Here is a 19,877-nt window from a genome sequence, read left to right as displayed (position 1 = left end):
GTTTTCTCAAATACAGCAGGCACTCTGCTGAAATTTTTCTAAAATTTGTGAAAAAATAGAAATGGACAGAAATTTTACATGACTTTTAAACTTTAATTAAATGTTTTAAATTCCTGCAAAAAACACTCACCACTTCCAAAAAGTAAGAAAATGGTTTTAAAATCCCTTGTAGTATATTTAATGGGTTATCGGTAGGCGAAGTACGATAATTCATTATGTATACTATAGGATCATGTTATGCCTTACAGAGGGGTAAGGTGTGACAAAAAAGTTTACCTCTACCTCAACATCCTTTTGTGCAATTTTAATAAGCTCGCATTTATAGAAGTGTTCATGTTAACTAGAAAATGTAGAAACATTAAAGGGGAGCTGTGGGCCAACTTTAGGTTTAAATCTCACTAAAAAAATTAAATTTAAAAGATTAGAGGAGATAAATCTTTTTAATTAAGAACTGGAATTAAAAAAGAATATAATATTCATAGCAAATGGAGTTTAACATAAACCATGACTCCAGTTCGAATTGAGATTTTGTAACAGAGAGATTCTAGTGCATGGTAATATATGATTATAAGTTCATTTAAGGTAAACCTTATTACTAATTGGGTGGTCATGGCATGCTATGCTGGGTATTAACCATGGTCTATGAGGTGCCTAAAATGATTTAGAGAAATCATTTATGGTAAGAAAGAGTTCTAATGATATTAAGAGTTGATATCATATCTCATTGTCAATTAGTGATGAGCCTAGTGAGTCACACACATACACAAGTAATCACCAAATTAAATGTGATTTAATTAATTAACTAAAGAGTTTAATTGATTAATTAAATAGGTTTAGTTTGTAATTAGATTGCAAAGTCCTTAGCATGGCTTGAAACCAAATCTAGGTTAATGGATGTATAGTATAAGTTAAATTTATATTTAAAGTGTTTAAATATGAATTTAATTATGAGAAATTAATTAATAAAGATTAATTAATTAATTTATATTTGATATAAATTGATTAGAAGAAGAGAAATAATTATTTTGGATTGAGAACTCAAAATTAAAACACAGGGGTATTTTGATCATTTCATAAGGTGACATGTGGCACCATGAGATAGTGACACATGGCACTACACATAAGCTTGCCAATTGTCTTTTAATTGTGTAAGATGATCAAAGTCAAGATTAAATCTAGGTTTGACACTTGGCACAATGTGATTGGGTCAATTAAACCTAGAGCCAATCAGAAGGTGACATGTGGCAAGGGTTTTAAGTAGTGACCTAGCTATATAAAGGAAAGGATGAAAAGAAAAAACACAATCTACTCATTCTCTCTTTGTTGCCGCCACCCTTGGTTACCTCTTCCTCTCTTCTTCTTCATCTCTCATCAATTCAAAGAGAATAGCCAACATTCTCTTGAATTAAAAATACTAGAAATCGTTTCTAGTGTCCTGTATACATCTTTAATCTCTCAAAAGGTAAAACCTAATTTTTTAATTGATTGGAAAGACTTTACAAACTGTTCAAGGGATTGCCATTGGTGATCTTGGTGTGGACAAGCTAGAGGGACAACATCTGGAGTCCTAGGCGCATTCCAAAGGTGCCAAACACACTGAAGTGTATCAAAAAGGTTAGTGCACTTGTTCTTAATCTAATCTAGGGTTCTAATGAATTAATCTGTTAATTCTAAAATCTTAAATGGCAAATGTAGATCCAAAAATATATTAAAAGAGTTTTAATATGCTATTTATTATTGAAATCAAATAGATAAAAATGAATCTTGCATGATGCATGTGACCCTAGATGAAAAATTTTTGAATTCAATGATCTAAACTTATATTTTTCATACTTTCGCTCCTACAATTAGTATCAAAGCCACTACATTTTCCATTTAGATTGTTGATTATATGATTTAATTGTGTGATTTGATCATGAGATGATTAAATCATTGCTGGTTGCAATAAAAAAGGTGGCAGCATGATGAAGGCACCATTGGTGTGCATGGTTTGTGCACTCCTTATGGTGCGAATGGTTTTGGGCAATATTTGTGCAATTGTTGTATGATCTAATGCTCATAATTATATCCATTTTATGTCTAATTAAATTGTTTAATTAGAGTTTTAATCACACAATTAAATTTTGATTCAAATATGAATTTTTAAATTTGTTTGAATGTGATTCAAATCTAAATTTTTAAATTTATTTGAATCATATTCAAATCTGGATTTTTAAGTTGAATATGAGATATTCAATTTAATTTAAGTATGTATGTTTTATTTAATTGTTAAATAGTGATATGCATGATGGATGATCATGGATAATAAAAGACTAATATGATTGGATTTATTTCTTTTATGTTTCTTTGGGTTGTAAATTAATTTATTTATTTTAATTTATTTTGGGCATGTATTATAAAGGTTATAATATTTTTTGGGTTGTAATTTCATTTATTTAGTTCTTGTAAATTCGCCTTGGTATACCAAGAATTACTTTGTAATTGGATTGCAATAAGATCAAGGAGGTCAAGAGCATTGGTGGGACCAGTGGGAGGAATTCAAGATCAAGTGTTGATTATGTACTCCTTTAGCAACTCTTATAATATGAATGAATGAAATGCACCTAGGAATGCCCTGATTCAATTCATGGTGGCTCAAAATTGAATCCTTGAAAGTCCATGATCATACCATATGTATTTATTATCCATGAATGCATGAGATGTATGGGAATGTATGCAAGTATATGATATATGCATGCTAATTAGAAAATGTGCAAAGTGAGACCTTTATAGTAATTAGGACGACCACAAAATCTTCCAAACAAAAGATTAAGTTGGAAATGCTATAATTAAAGTAATTATAATATAGGCCCTCCATTGGGGTAATTATTTTAAGAAATTTTAAATAGTTGCATATGATGCAATTAATTTAAGAGATTTTCTTAAGAATAATTGTTAAGCATGAGATGTTGTAAATATATAAATGGTTTGGTGGTCAATAATGGATGTGCTGAGGGCGTTAAAATTATTTGCATATTCTTGGCTCAATGGAATTAACTTAACTAATGCAAGATAAGTCAATAATGGATGTATCTGAGATTTTGAGTATTAGGGGATAGGTAAAGGATTGAACCTCACATGAGATGTGATGGGCAATGAGTTGCTCACTTATAGTTTATTGTAATTCCAATAATAGATGTGCCTGAGGATGATCAATAGAATTATAAGAATTCAATCACCCTCTAGAAATCCATCCAACTAGGATTTCTATTTTCTACTTTGAAAGTGTAGGATTCTCTAAGTTAGTGGGAGGACCAATTTGATTAAAAGACTATAATCATTTTGGTTAATTACATGATACATTTACTAATTAATCTCGTTATTTTTTGCAATTAATTTTCTGATAATAATAAGCACAGAACAACCATAACCATCCAATATTCTTGCAAGCATGCTTAATCGCAATAGGTTGACAGGATCTAATCTATCTGATTGGCTAAGAAATTTGAAACTTGTCTTGAACCTTGAACATATAGGATATGTTCTAGACTCACAGGTTCCTAGTCTCTTACCTCCAGAGGTGACACAAGAGGAACATGAAACTTTGGACAAGTGGAAGGAGCATGATATGAGAGCCAAGTGTTATATGCTTGCTTCTATGAGTAATGAGTTACAGAAGCAGCATGAGAACATGCAGAGTGCGAGTGAGATCCTCCTTCACCTATAAGAGTTGTATGGTGAGCACAGCAGGAATGCAAGGTATGAGATATCTAGACAGCTATTTCGCATGAGGATATCTGAAGAACAGAATGTTGGGGATCATGTCCATAAGATGATTTGGCTGATTGAGCAGCTAGAACATCTTGACTTTAACATGGATTTCCAACTACAAACGGATTTGATCCTTCAGTCCCTTTCTGAGTATTTTGGGAATTTTGTGACAAATTTTCATATGACTAAACAGGAATGCACATTAGTTGGTTTACTCAACATACTGGTTATTGCTCAAAAGAATATGCCAGGCAATAAAGAAAAAGAGGTAGCTTTGATTGCATCTTCTTCTGCTGGAAAGTCCAATAAGAAGAAGGGCAATGAGAAAAGAAAACCTCAGATTCCTGGTCCTTCTAAGAAAATAGCTAAATAGAAAGGGAAGACTAAAGCTGATGGAGGTAAAGGAAAGTGTGTCCACTGCCCGCAGGATGGGCACTGGAAAAGGAACTGCCCAGGGTATCTTGCTTCTCTGAAGGACAAGAAGGATACACCTTCGGAAGGTATGTCTATATCTTGTTATTTAGATTCTGATGATACTCATAATTTATCTACAGCTTGGGTTTTAGATACTGGTGCCATTTCTCATATTTCTTATGATATTCAGGAACTAGCAAATAGTAGCAGCTTGCGTTCTCAAGATGTTAGACTCCGGATTAGCGATGGCTCAACTGTTGAAGCTTTAGCCATAGGATCTAAATCTTTATACATGTCTAGACATGTTTTGTGCTTGGATAATATTTTATATGTACCTGCTGCTTTTAAGAACATCATTTCTATATCTAGTTTGACTAGAAATGGCTATGAATTTCAATTCACAGATGATGTTTGCAATATTTATTTTGAAAATAAATATGCTAGTTCGGGTTATATGAATGATGGTCTTTATTATTTGGATAACAATTACAAACACAAAATGAATGCAAGTGATCTAAATGAATGCAATGCCATGGTGAAAATCAACTCAAGTTCGAAATATATTTGGCACTTAAGATTAGGTCATGTTGCAGAAGATAGGATTGCAAAACTGGAGAAAATGGGGATTCTATCCTCATTGGGTTCTGAACCTACTCCAACCTGTGAATCTTGCCTTTAGGGTAAAATGACTAGATCACCCTTTGTAGGACAAGGGCTAAGAGCTAAAAATATTTTGGAGCTAATACATAGTGATGTATGTGGTCCATTTAAAGAAATGGCTAGAGGCGATTTTCATTATTTTATTACCTTTACTAATGATAAATCAAGGTTTGAATATTTGTATTTGATGAAATACAAACATGAATCGTTTGAAAAGTTCAAAGAATTTAAATCTGAAGTAGAAAATCAAACAGGAAAGAGTATTAAAACTCTTCGATTAGATCGTGGAGGTGAATACTTAAGTACTGAATTTGATGAATACTTGAGACAGCATGGCATTGTTTCCCAGCTGACTCCTCCAAGAACACCACAATTGAATGGTGTATCTGAAAGGAGAAATCATACCCTATTGGATATGATCACAGTATGATGAGCTATACTGATATGCCAATCTCCTTTTGGGGATTTGCATTAGAATCAGCTTTGCATATTCTGAATAGGATTCCATCAAAATCAGTATCTTCCACACCTTATAAGATATGGCATAGAAGAAAACCAAGTCTTAAGCATGTTAAGATTTGGGGTTGCCCAGCTTATATCAAAAAGCTGAACACTGAAAAATTGAAAACCATATCAGAAAAGGGTCAATTTATTGAATATTCAAAAGATAGTTTTGGATATTATTTTTATTTACCTACATCACAAAAGATTGTAGTAAGTTGTAACACCCCTATTTGTATAGCCTGGTATATTTCACTGCTCCGGTGACCGGTGTCGGTCCGGACAATTAAGGGGATTAAAACCATACTTAGTAATGTTCAATTAGTTAAGTATAAACAAGAAAAATAGAACAGAAGAAGTTTAACGAGCCGAGAGTCACAGCAATGGGTGACCTTTCTAGAACAGCTATGAAGTCATTTTAAACTCAAATTTGAGCAGTAAAAAGTAATTTGCGGTCCTTAGGACCCTTATGAACACAGTGGAAAAGAGAAAATCACGAAAAGAAGCGTTAAGCGGTCAAATAATTAGGTCAGGGAGCCGGAAGAAATATGGAATTAATTACAAACCAGGATGAACCGGCGAGGGGCAATTTGGTCAATTGACCCCGAGAGCTGACTTCTGACCTAACTGTCAAATAAAAATGGAGAAAAAAAAATTTCGGAATCAAGAATTAAATTAAAGAACTAATAGAAAAATTAAAAAAAAAAGAGAGAGAGGAAAATGAAAAAGTAAAAAGGTGATGACATCATGCATGACCTCATGCATGATGCCATAAATAAATAAATTAATTTATTTATTAAATTAGATTTTGTGGTCTTCCATAAGCAAAATAGATAAAAAGAAAGAAAAAAAAAATAAAACATAAGTTTTCTTCTTTTTCAAAACGTCACTCTCTCTCCCTCACCCTCTCCCTCACTTAAATCACCATTAAAGCTCATTTTTGAGCTTGAAGAACCAAAATCCAACCATAGAAAATTGTCCTACCATAATTAGACTTTGTTTGGGCAACTAGGAAAGAGGATTCAAGGAAAAGAAAGAAGAAAAATTTGAAGAAAAGGAGGAAGAAAATTCTGCTCAAGGTTATTAATATAAACTTCAATTTTTTTTCTATTAGTTTTTTAATTTAATTCTCGATTCCGAAATTTTCTTTTCTCCATTTTTATTTGTGATTAGGTCGAAGTCACTCTGGGTCAATTGACCAAATTGCCCCTCAGGATTCATCGGTTTGCAATTAATTCCATATTTCTTTCGGCTCACGATCTAATTATTTGGTAGGTTTAATTCTTTTTCGTGATTTTCTCTTTTCCACTGTGTTCATAAGGGTCCTAAGGACCATGACGTCACTACGGTTTGAAATTTGAGTTTAAAATGACTTATGATGCGTTCGAGAAGGTCACCCATCGCTGTGACTCTCGGCTCGTTAAACTTCTTCTGTTCTGTTTTTCTTGTTTATACTTAACTAATTGAACATTACTAATTATTTGTGTTTATGGTTTATCTAATTGTCTTAAGTATGGTTTTAATCCCCTTAATTGTTCGAACTGACACCGGTCACCGGAGCAGTGAAATATACCAGGCTATACAAATAGGGGTGTTACATAAGTAGAGATGCCACATTTCTTGACTAACAGTTTGTTTAAGAAGGAGGCAAAAGAAGGAAAATAGAGTTAGAATTGGAGAATTCTGACCAATCAACAGATCAGATGGATATAGATCCATCTAGTCAACCTATACCTATTGATGAAACATCTACAATTGTTCCTCGTAGATCAACCAGTATCTAACCCACGAGTGAGATTTGATTTCCTTCATGAAGAAGAACAAGAGTTGTCTACTCATGAAGAAGTAGATCATGGAGATGATCCACTTACCTATGAAGAAGCTATATCAGATATAGACTCTTCAAAATGGATTGATGCTATAAAATCCGAGATTAATTCCATGTATAAGAATCAAGTTTGGGATCTTGTTGATCCACTTGAAGGTATTGTACCTATGGGGATCAAATGGGCTTGCAAGAAGAAAATTGATTCTGATGGAAAGGTAGAGACCTATAAAGCAAGGCTAGTAGCGAAAGGGTTTCGCTAAAGGCAAGGAATCGACTATGAGGAGACTTTCTCGCCTGTTGCCATGCTTAAATCAATAAGGATTCTATTAACAATAGCTGCATACTATGATTATGAGATTTGACAGATAGATGTCAAAACATCTTTTCTCAATGGATACATTGAAGAAAACATTTTTATGGAACAACCTAGGGGTTTTGGATCCCAAGATGGTTTCAAAGTATGCAAGCTGAAGTGATCCATTTATGGGTTGAAACAAGTTTCGAGGAGTTGGAACATCCGTTTTGATGAAGCCATTAAGTCATTTGGTTTTATTAAAAATGAGGATGAGCCATGTGTATATAAGAAGGTTAGTAATAGTGCTATCACTTTCCTTATCTTATATGTAGATGACATCCTGTTGATGGGTAATGACACAGATATGTTGACAACTATAAAGGTATGGTTATCAAGTACATTCTCCAAGAAAGACTTAGAGGAGGTAACCTATATTCTTGGGATTCGCATCTATAAAGATAGAGCGAAAAGAATAATTGGTTTATCCCAAAGTCTATACTTGGAAAAGGTGTTTAAGAGATTTAACATGCTTGATTCCAAGAGTAGATTGTTACCAGTAAGATATGGTATCCACCTTTCTAAAGAGATGTCTCCTAAGACACCTGAAGAAAGCGATAAAATGGCTAAGATTCCATATGTTTCAGCTATTGAAAGTTTGATGTATGCAATGTTATGTACTAGGTCAGATATCGCATATGCTGTTAGTTTGACTAGCAGGTATCAATTCAATCCAGGTTTGGAATACTGGATAGCTGTCAAGAATATCATTAAGTACTTGAGAAGAACTAAGGATTTATTCTTGATATATCGAGGTTGTGACTTACAATTGGATGGTTATACTGATTCTGATTTCCAATCAGATATCGATGATAGAAAGTCTACCTCTGGGTATGTGTTCATTTGTAATGGAGGTGCAATCAGTTGGAAGAGTTCCAAGCGAGTGCATTTGCAGATTCTACTACCGAGGCTGCAGATTCTACTACCGAGGCTGAGTATATTACTGCATTAGCTACTGCAAAGGAAGCTATTTGGATAAAGAAGTTCGTGACAGAACTAGCAATAGTTCCTTCCATTGAGTCAGTAGTTCCACTTCAATGTGACAACAATTAAGCAGTCATACAGGCTAAAAAATCCCGATCTCACCAGAAATCCAAACACATAGAAAGACGCTACCACATTATCAGAGAGATAGTTGGGCGAGGCGATGTAACTATGCAGAAAACAACATCAGCTGAAAATTCAGCTGATCCATTCACTAAACATATTTCACAAACTCAGCTAGACTAACATCTTGAAAAGATGAGTCTAAGATATTATAATAAATGGCTCTAGTGCTAGTGGGAGATTGTTAGTAGTATGCCCTAGAACATATTATTTAGTATGTATCTTGTACACATTTTATTAATAAAAGGCAATTTCACTTTTCCGTTTACATAATGTATGTATGTGTAATAGAAAAGGTCCATTGATATTTTGTTAGAAATTCTATTCTTAATTTGTTAAGAATATGAGTGACAGTACTTCTAGCACAAAGTATCATAAATTGGTTCACAATCGAGGATACTTCACAATAAGGATATGACTTATCCAGAAAGATTATAATCATGTTTGTTCTCAAGTTATTTATATGAGATGTAAATAAGATTGAATGGTGAGTTTCATGCCATATAACAAACATGATAGGCACTTATATATGATAAGTAGGTTGAACCAGTGACACTTGTGATAAGCACATGAATTTTACTCTTATCAATGCATTGTCATAAATCATATTTATGCATATAATCTTTAGACCAGAGATAACACAGTTATCTTGTATATAGATGGTTTGAGTTTGATACTACTTTCATACTTGTACTGTGTATGGGTATATGGGCATGTGTTGGCTCCTACTAGTTATATATAGAGGTAAGTGTTGATCAAGATGGAATCTGTTACCCTAAGTAAATAGAGATAAAATCCTATGTTCATTTAATTATTCTTGGTATTTCAAGTTCCTAGCCAGGACAGATAGATTTATTCAGAAAAGAGTTTCTGATGAGAAAATCTTTTTAATCAAGAACTGAAATTAAAAGATAACATAATATTCATAGCAAATGGAGTTTGACATAAACCATAACTCCAGCTCGAATTGAGATTTTGTAACAAAGAGATTCTAGTGCATGGTAACATATGATTATAGGTTCATTTAAGGTAAACCTTATTACTAATTGGGTGGCCATGACATGCTATGCTAGGTGTTAACCATGGTCTATGAGGTGCCTAAAATGATTTAGAGAAATCATTTATGATAAAAAAGAGTTCTAATGATATTAAGAGTTGATATCATATCTCATTGTCAATTAGTGATGAGCCTAGTGAGTCACACACATACACAAGTAATTACCAAATTAAATATGATTTAATTAATTAATTAAAGAGTTTAATTGATTAATTAAATAGGTTTGGTTTGCAATTAGATTGTAAAGTCCCTAGCATGGCTTAAAACCAAATCTAGGTTATTGGATGTATAATATAAGTTAAATTTATATTTAAAGTGTTTAAATATGAATTTAATTATGAGAAATTAATTAATAAATATTAATTAATTAATTTATATTTGATATAAATTGATTAGAAGAAGAAAAATAATTATTTTGGATTGAGAACTCAAAATTAAGACACAGGAGTATTTTGGTCATTTCATAAGGTGACATATGGCACCATGAGATGGTGACACATAGAACTATACATAAGCTTGCCAATTGTCTTTTAATCATGTAAGATGATCAAAGTCAAGATTAAATCTAGGTTTGACACTTGGCACAATGTGATTGGGTCAATTAAACCTAGAGTCAATCAGAAGGTGACAAGTGGCAAGGGTTTTAAGTGGTGACCTAGCTATAAAAGGAAAAGGATGAAAAGGAAAAATACAATATGCTCATTCTCTCTTTGGTGCCACCGCCCTTGGTTACCTCTTTCTCTCTTCTTCTTCATCTCTCATCAATTCAAAGAGAATAGCTAACATTCTCTTGAATTAAAAATACTAGAAATCGTTTCTAGTGTCCTGTATACATCTGTAATCTCTCAAAAGGCAAAATCCGATTTTCTAATTGATTGGAAAGGCTTTAGAAACTGTTCAAGGGGCTGCCATTAGTGATCTTGGTGTGGACAAGCTAGAGGGACAACATCTGGTGTCCTAGGCGCATCCCAAAGGTGCCAAACACACTGCAATGCGTCAAAAAGGTTAGTGCACTTGTTCTTGATCTAATCCAGGGTTCTAATGAATTAATCTGTTAATTTTAAAATCTTAAATGGCAAATATAGATCTAAAAACATATTAAAAGAGTTTTAATATACTATATATCATTGAAATTAAATAGATAAAAATGAATATTGCATTATGCATGTGACCCTAGATGAAAAATTTTTGAATTCAATGATCTAAACTTATATTTTTCATGCTTCCGCTTCTTCAAGACCAACAGCGTAAGTTGATGTTGGAGGAGAGATACCGACAACACGAGTAGACGCTAGAAGAGCGCATGCAACAAATGATGCAAAACATGATGGCACAAATGATGCGAGTGCGATTTCTGACCTAGCTCGGATGTGACTCATCAAGATGATAGTAGAAATCTTGATAGTGGTAATGAGTTATGATATTATTGATAACAAGTAGCTTGTTTTTATTGTTATTATGATATTTTATTTTTCTATATAGTACATTATTTTCATAACTTATTATTGTCATATCTATAAATAATATTAACTGATATTTGTTATTTGATAATTTGATATTGTAAATATTGTGATATTGATATTATATGCATCAATGCAGGAAATGATGTATTAAATAAAAATAAATAAAAATTTTTCTCGTAATTTGAAATGGATTAGAAAGCGAAAATTTTCGTTTCTAATAAAGAGTTTTGATTTCAAAATAAAATAATTTTACAAAGCAGTTTAAAGCGGAATTTTTCGTTTCTATTTAAAAACCGAATGAGTTTCCGTTTTAAAAAGTATTTTATTTATGTTTACAATTTAGAAACCGATTTGAAACAGAAATCCGTTTTAGATAAATTGAAACCGAAAGTATCAGTTTCTAAAATGAAACGGATTTTGAAACCGAAATTATGTGATTTGTAAATTTTAAACATAAAGTCTGTTTCAAAATGGTTTTAGAAGTTGATTTCTAATTTATTTAGAAACATTCGGATTTGAAACCGAATATTTCAATTTTAAATTGGTTTCTAAATTCATTTAGAAACCGATTTTCCCTTATTTGAAACCGAATATTCGGTTTCAAATCTCCTTTTTTCTTATATACACAAACAAGAAGGGAAGGGACCCAGATCTTAATAGTTTATAAAATAAAAAATACACTTATCACCTGCCAAATTATAGAATACACACCTTAAGCAAGTAATTAATATTATTTACCGTTCAAATTTATAAATGTTTGCCACTTAGATTTTACCATCCTTCTACAAAAATCTGAGAGAATTATGTGGTTGAAATTTGAATGGTATTGAATAATGGAAAATTTTTGCATAGATTCATATATCATAATCTAAAATATAAATATATGTAATTTATATATTTAATAAATAAATTCTACTATATGATAAAATAAGTCTAGATAAAAAAAATTCTTGTATAATACATTTTTTTTCATTCATTTGAATTATAATTTTGATTGAGTTGGTCTATTACATAATAATTTCAACTATATAAAAATAAATTTTAAATTTTATTTATTTTAATTTCTCTCCCAGCCCTGAAAAAGGAATAGTTCATTATTCAAATTTATTATACCCTAATGATGGCAACGTGTTTTTGAATTGAAAGAGCATCTGTGATTAAGGCGGCAATAGTTTTAAATGTTATCCTTTTAATTATATTGATGGATGGCATAGTATTTATAATAATGTTTATAAATTAATAATTAATTAATTTTTTTTTTACTTTTTAGAAATTAAAATAATATTTTAATATTTAAAAATTAATCAAATAATATTATTATTTTTAAAATAAATAAATAATTTAATTATTTTTTTAATATTTTTACTCTAAATTATTATATAAATAATTAATTATTAAGTATTAATATTTAATTGTTAATTATTATTAAATCACTTCACGATTCTTAAAATAATTAATATAATTGGACATAGCTTAAGGGAGGGCTCCCTTCCCCAAAAACCATTTTATTGAGGGCTCTGGTATCTATTGGTGGACATTTTATGCCATACCTAAATTAGAAATCTCATAATAATAATAATCCTAAAAAAAAATCTAATAATAATAAAAAAAGACAATATAATAATATGTAATCACTACAATTAATCTACTATTATTTTAAAAAAGAATTAATTTAATATTGATGATAATATTATAATTCTAATATTGTTATTAGAAATACTAAAAATCATATATATATATATATATATATATATATATACCAAGTGTCCATGGCTTCTATGGATTTCTCTGAGGTCGACTTGTACATTGAGTTGGGAACCTGAAATTTTTACCATGTATGAGAAATAATGAATATTTATTACTTTTTTTTTTAATTTACGATTTTAATACTTATTAAAAAAAAATTTAACAAAAAAAAAACCCAACCAAACCTCCTCAGTAGACCTCCCTGCAAACTCAACATATTAGGTGAATCAACATTAAACCATTAAATCATCAACTCAATAGTATATATATTTATCAATAACTATCAGTATTCCGAGTTCTCTTGAGAGAAATATCAAATAATGAAAGGAGATAGCAACTGACCAATAATACCAATAATATATGAAGCTTAAGCTTAAGATAAGATGATTGAAGCGAAAAATTAAAGACACAGATTGTGTACCAGAAAAGAAGACATGATTCAGCATGTGTGGTCGATGACTAACTTGGAATTTTCTGTCTTTTCTACCAAAATCTCTGGAAGATTGCCAAATTTTCACTCACATGTGATTAGCATACTTTACAATGGCAGGTGGACCAGCCATCTGCTTCTTTATTTTTCAGAAAGTCTTGTGTCCTTTCATGCTCAACACTACAATTAATGTTAGCAAATCACCCAGCAGTAGCAGATGCATCTTGTAAAAGCCTGTTCCTTTAAGCAGGGATATTTGGTAGCTTTCATCTAGTTGTATTGGTCCTTTTAATGGTGCTTACTGCTCTTTGTTTGCTTTCAGTTGTTTCTCTTCATCTTGGGGTGTCTTTTTTGCGGGTGTACTTGCTTGGATGGACCTATTGATCTGGGGCTTCTCCACAATTAGTTTTTATTCCCCTCCCTTTTCTCCTTTTTCCTTTTGATCTTTAATAAAACTACTGTTTTGGCTTATAAAAAAAAAAACTTACAAATTAAGTAGTGGAAAAAAATTAATATGATTGTCATCAGATTTTTAACCAATGTATTGTGTGTTTACGTACTTTTATATATATATATATAAACTTGAAATTGAAATTTCACAATTTTAAAGACTTTTCATTATCACTAGTTAAAATTTATCGGTGCGTGTTTATATACTAATACTAAAAATAAAAATATAGATAGATTCGGTTCATTACGGATTCAACACATATAAATTATGAAATTATTATATAAAATGAATCAAGTCGTCACCACCAGTAGTTTCTATGATAGCGGATTTCTATTCAATATAGATAAAAAATTGACAATAAATATGATTGTGTGTCCTATTAAATCAAATCCATTTTATAAAAATCGAATTTGAGTATTTATTAAAATTAATTATATTAAAAAAATTAAAAATAACCAATAATGTCGATAATGAATCCCAAGTTAGCCATGAAGAGATATGGAGTGAGGAAGAAATGGATGTGAAAAAAATATTCGTATCATTGATAATTAAAAAATCATTGGAAAATATATATTTAAAATTTTATTTGATTATTCAAGTTTTTTAATGTGCATCATTTGTCTATTTTATAATAATAAGATTAATTTTTATCATTATAGATAAATATTTTTAAGTAATTATTTAATTTTAATTATAAAAAATAGTATAATTTTTATGATGCAAAGTTATTATTTTTATTTAGAAAAGTAATTAAAAAATATAAATTTTGTTATATAAAAAAAGAAAAAAAAAAGGAGTTAATTATTTTTTTTCTCAACTCATAGCTAAACTTTTAAAATTAATTTTCAAGTACACTATTTGGAATGTTAAACTTTTTATGGGGCTACTACATAATTTGACCTATAAAAAATAAAATTATTTTAAAAAATAAATTTTAAAATTTAAATTTCATTTATTATAATTTCACTATCCCAGAACTGAATAATAATAATAATAATAATAATAATAATAATAATAATAATAATAATAATAATAATAATTCATCATTCAAATTTATTATGTAATTAGAATGGCATTGGTTTCTGTTTACAGTTTTACGTACCCTATTGATCACAATATGTTTTCAAATTGAATATTAAAGACGGGTTTAGAAAGAACTTCGGAGGAGGTGTATTTATAATAAAAAAGTTGTAATGAATAGGAAATTAATTTTATATTAATGATAATCTTGTAATTTTATTAAATAATCATGTTATTAATTACAAGTATTATAAGTCATATTCTAATTTGTATATTCAATCGGATAAATCAAATACTATGTAAGGATGAAAATTTAAATTAAAAGTATGTTTGGTATTATTGTTAAAATTGTTATTAAAAAAAGTTATTTTTTTTAAATATATTAATTAGATATTATTAAAAATAATTTAAAATTAAATTTAATAAATTTTAATTATAAAAATATTAAAATAACATTTAAAATGATGTTTTTATTTAAATAAGTAAAATTAAAAATTTTATATTTATATAAATTTTAAAATTAAATATTAAAAATATAATTATAAATAATAAAAAATAATTTAATTAAAATCAATATTTTCTTCCTTATATATTATATAAAAAATAATTGAAATGCCAAATTGGCACTGAATTTGCCATAACCTCTCTGTTCCAATTATATGATGGATAATAAAAATAGAATTTCTATTATGTAAATATTAATTTTATAAAGAAAAATATTAATCGTTATCTTATCAAGTTTACTTTATTTAATTTTTTTTAAATAATAATAAATTTATTAAAATTGTAGGAAAAAGCATAATAAAACAGATCCAAACAAAATCCTGGCTGATGTACTACAGTACAATTGCGTGATTCACGAAAAAAGAAAAGGTTTACAGCACACTATTGGACTGATGAGGACTCACCAAAACAAACCCACATTTTGGAAATATATATATATATATATATATAACATGCTCAATTTAACAATAAATATATATATATATATATATATTTTCAACAGGATCAGAAGTTCGAGTCTTGCCTTTTCTTTTTTAATAAGAAAAACCCATTAATATCCATTCCCTTCCTTGTAAATCAAGAAAGATCATCATCACCTTTTGATTCAAAGAAACTGTTTCTCAGAATCTTTAATAGCGTATTGTCCATTTTCCTTACGATTGCATTGGCAATCATCACCGTTGTTATTGCATACTTGCATCTCCAAGTCTTCTTTGATCGCGTTGTCCGAACCTTTTTCCTGCATCTCATTCGTAGACTTGGTTGACATTGGCTTCTTCTTGTACATTGCATAAAGGATCAACTGGATTATCCCCAACAAAACTCCGAGTACGCTGGGCACCTGATAATTTTTTTTTTTAATTTTTTTTCTTGGGTAAGCATGCATTATCTTCCAGTAATAATACCAATTTATAATAATAATAATAATAATAATAATAATAATAATTAAATAAAAGATTAGATTTATACTGTCATATAGTAGTCTCTGATGACTGCTGCATAAATTAGCCAAATTCCTGCGTTTAGAAAGAGGGAAAATGATAGCAAAAACGGCATGAATTCCACGCTCTTCGTCTTTATCACTGTTTTCTGTTGCACATATAACTAATAAATGTTATTATATATAAAAAAATATATATATTATATATATAAATTAATTAATTAATTCAGAATATAGCAACTATATTTAATTAAAATATTTTTAATTAATTTATTTTAATTCAATAATACTTATTAGATTTCAAATCTAAATTTAACCTGAAATTAAAGGAATAAAAAAATAATTTTATTATTTTTATAAATAATTTTGTTAAGTAAAAAGATTAATTTGATAATAATAATTTTTATTAGTAAATTTTTTGAGTTTTTTTAAGGAATTTTTAGAGTTAAATAACTATATGTTAAACTCAACAGTTAAGTCAAAATTTTTTTTTTTACATTAATATAATTTGGATATTACGAGGTTATCCTCTTGCATCGAATAAAAAAAAATAACTCTTTTTTTTTTTTTGAGAACTAAAAAAAAAAAAAAAACTCTTTTCTTTTTGTCTACATCAGAAAGTAAATACTGAAAATGAAAGAATCAACGTTCTATTCGTATATAATTTTAGTGAAGTGAAAGGTTACCAAATCATGGGTGGAATTATTTTAAAAAAATTTAAAATTTAAAATATAATTAAAAAATAAAAAATTTAAAAAAAATTTCATGACAAAAATAAGTATATAATTTTAAAATTAATTTCAAAATTTTCACTTATTATTAATTTTTTTTTTAGGGGTTGAAGGAGCAACGAGTAATATGTATTCTGCCATTGAATTGGGTAAAATTATTTATTATTAATGATATGAGAAAAAGATGAGAAAAAATTTTTTATTTCATTATAGATATCATATATGGTTTTTTTAATAAAAATTATATTTTTACTAAAAAAAAATTGAGTACCATGGCTGATAGAGGTGAACCATAAACAATTGTAGTCATTCCAACACATATAAGTCCTACAAAAGTGAGCCGAAGTTTTGCATGCAGGGCTAGAAGAGTTACTGCAATCACCACCCCAAGAAACCCAACGTTTAAAAGCGCCACCAGCTTCGCCGCCCTCACCTAAATAAACACCACCGGAAATTTCATTCAGAAGCAAACCAATTCTCGATAATTTTTTTGCAGACTATGTAGCTATAAAGATATGAACTTGACATAAACTCAATTTGCAGTCGTTTTCAAGACTGTAGGTTTTGAGTTCTAATTCCAATATGTCTGAACTAAATAAATTAAAAGAAGAAAAGATATGAACTTGGTAATTAATGGTGAACCTTCTTGTTCTTTGGAGCGTAGATGAGAAAGAGAGTGACATAGATGAACTGGAAAGTGGCACCAATTCCATTCACAGTCACTACGAGCAAACCACCTGGTTTCAGACATCCATAGAAAGTCCATAAACTTGTGCCCAGTAATGTTATTATATAAGGAAACACTTCGTAATCCTCTGTCGATTTATTCTTCACCACCTCCCAGAATGTCTTACTGAATTAAAATCAAATGTTATTAAATGAATTTATAATAGAAGTGATGATCAAATTATTGACGAAGAAAACAATACTTTTCATGGGTTTTACTTACATGGGACAAGTAAAAACGAAGAAGGAAATGATGTTACCTGCAAATTAACACAAAATAATACAGAAGAATCATTAATTTGCCATTAACATTGTCTTTAATATGATCTTAATGGGTTTATATATTATTCATGCATGATTAAGAGAAAGCTAACCAATGATGCCGATGATGAAGCTTATGCTAGCCATGAAGAATTAATGGAGTTCAGGGAGGGGTGTGGTTGAAGAAGAAGAAGAAGACGATCAGAGAGACGAGAGGAGTAATTACACCCACGACAGAGGCCTTTGTGGCTAGTGATGCATGAAGGGGTTGATACAAAATATATAAATACTTCTTTTTCTTTTTATTTTCTTTTTTTTTTTTAATAAAAGAGAAGTAAATTCCAATTTGTATTATTGTTTGAATTAAGAGATACATTTATCATTGACTATATATACACTTTTGCTCACACCTTTAACTCCGAATATTTCGTAATTTTCAAAATTACTTTAATAACATTAAATTAAAATTTAATAATAATTTTAAATATAAAAATTTATAAATATTTTTCGTGTAATCTTATTTATATAAATAATAATCTACTTTCTTTTTAAATTAAAACTTAAATTTAATAACTCATGTTTTCAAAGATGATTTCAATTGCATTGAGTTTAATATTGATAGGATGGTGATGATAGTAGAAATCAGAGTACAACTTTCATTTTTTTTAATAAATTTTAAAATATATTTAATATTTAAAAAATAATGTATTAAATACTCACATTAATTTAATTTTTTTAAAAATTACAAAGAGTAAAATTCACATCAATAATTTCCTTTTTTTTTTTTCTTTTACTCCTTTATCTTTATCATCCTTCATTTAATTGAAGGGACAATCGTGGTTGAATTGATCAAACATAGCTTTACTAAAAGGTTTTTGGATGGTAGTTTAGGTGTGGAAGTGGATTTGCTTTTATCAATGTTCAAATATTATTGGTCGGTTTAAAGAGAGTTGTTTTCCTACGCAATCAAATAATATATAATATAATTATTACGTCATATTCATAATAATTTAAATTTTTTTAAAAAAGACCAAAAAAAAAAAAAAGCGACAGTGGTCAACTTGAGAGATTTACGGAAAAGGGTAGAATAAAAAGTAATCGAATAAATTGTGATACGCAAATATGAATAATTATAAAATGAAAAATATATAATTTTAAACGCTATCATGTTATGTCTTCCAAGTATACAAACTTCTCTAAATAGCCAGACAAGTCTTGAAACAAATGAAGCTATTCTTCTTTCATTCTCTTTTTATGCACCCCCACGAGATGATGATAAGTGACATTATGAGCTGCCTTACAAGATACTGATGCTCGACCTAAGAGTTTCACAATAAAAGATGGAAAGGACTAATACGGTACCTCTAACTTTGATTTCTCCGGCCTCAACCAGTACTCCTGACTCCAACTCTTGCATTCTCAAAGGATTTTGGCTCAATATGGTCATGTCAATACTATCAAGTTATCATGTAGTTACTTGATAAGACTCGCATTAAATTAGAAACAACGTGAAAATCTTACCTTCAATAGATTTCCTGCTGACACATGTCTTGAGCCTCTATAATATCTTAACAAATATGATTCACCATCAAATTATATGACAAACTCCATCATTCCTTATACTTGGCTAATACTGCTCCTCTAATCAGAGTATGACATCTAGATCAATCACAATGCACGTCTTTTCGGTATAAATACTTCTTCAATTAGCCTAACAAGATAGGCAAGTGCTAACACAAAGGAGGATATAAATACTTCATCTTTCATTCCCTTTCTACATATAAATCATATATTCATAACATAATCTCTTGTAAATGCATAGTCACTAAACTAACTTAACATCAAAGGCTCCGCGCCAATAGTCCCTTTGGCAGCATAACCATCTGTTCATCTTGTAGGAGTTTAGGCATCCCTTCACCATTAGAGGCATCTTCTG

At 29.5% G+C, this 19,877-nt stretch overlaps 1 protein-coding gene across 2 annotated transcripts; it reads right to left on the bottom strand.

The window, feature by feature from the left end:
* Positions 1–15,775: 15,775 nt before the first annotated feature.
* On the bottom strand, positions 15,776–18,217 carry LOC110639276 (bidirectional sugar transporter SWEET16). Of its 2 annotated transcripts, XM_058142786.1 has the most exons (6): positions 18,055–18,216; positions 17,904–17,940; positions 17,597–17,807; positions 17,226–17,387; positions 16,253–16,372; positions 15,776–16,124 (listed from the first exon to the last, which is right to left on the bottom strand). In XM_058142786.1, exons 1-6 carry the CDS (start codon positions 18,086–18,088, stop codon positions 15,888–15,890), a joined length of 801 nt encoding a protein of 266 aa, XP_057998769.1. In that variant the 5' UTR covers positions 18,089–18,216; the 3' UTR covers positions 15,776–15,887. The 2 variants fall into 2 exon arrangements, with proteins under 2 accessions (XP_057998769.1, XP_021645844.2); XM_021790152.2 differs by lacking the exon at positions 16,253–16,372 and having other exon boundaries at positions 18,055–18,217.
* Between the last annotated feature and the right edge of the window lie 1,660 nt (positions 18,218–19,877).

The sequence above is a fragment of the Hevea brasiliensis genome, unplaced genomic scaffold, assembly GCF_030052815.1.
Source record: "Hevea brasiliensis isolate MT/VB/25A 57/8 unplaced genomic scaffold, ASM3005281v1 Scaf7, whole genome shotgun sequence".
Classification (NCBI taxonomy): domain Eukaryota; kingdom Viridiplantae; phylum Streptophyta; class Magnoliopsida; order Malpighiales; family Euphorbiaceae; genus Hevea; species Hevea brasiliensis.
This window is presented reverse-complemented; position numbering and strand designations above follow the sequence as displayed.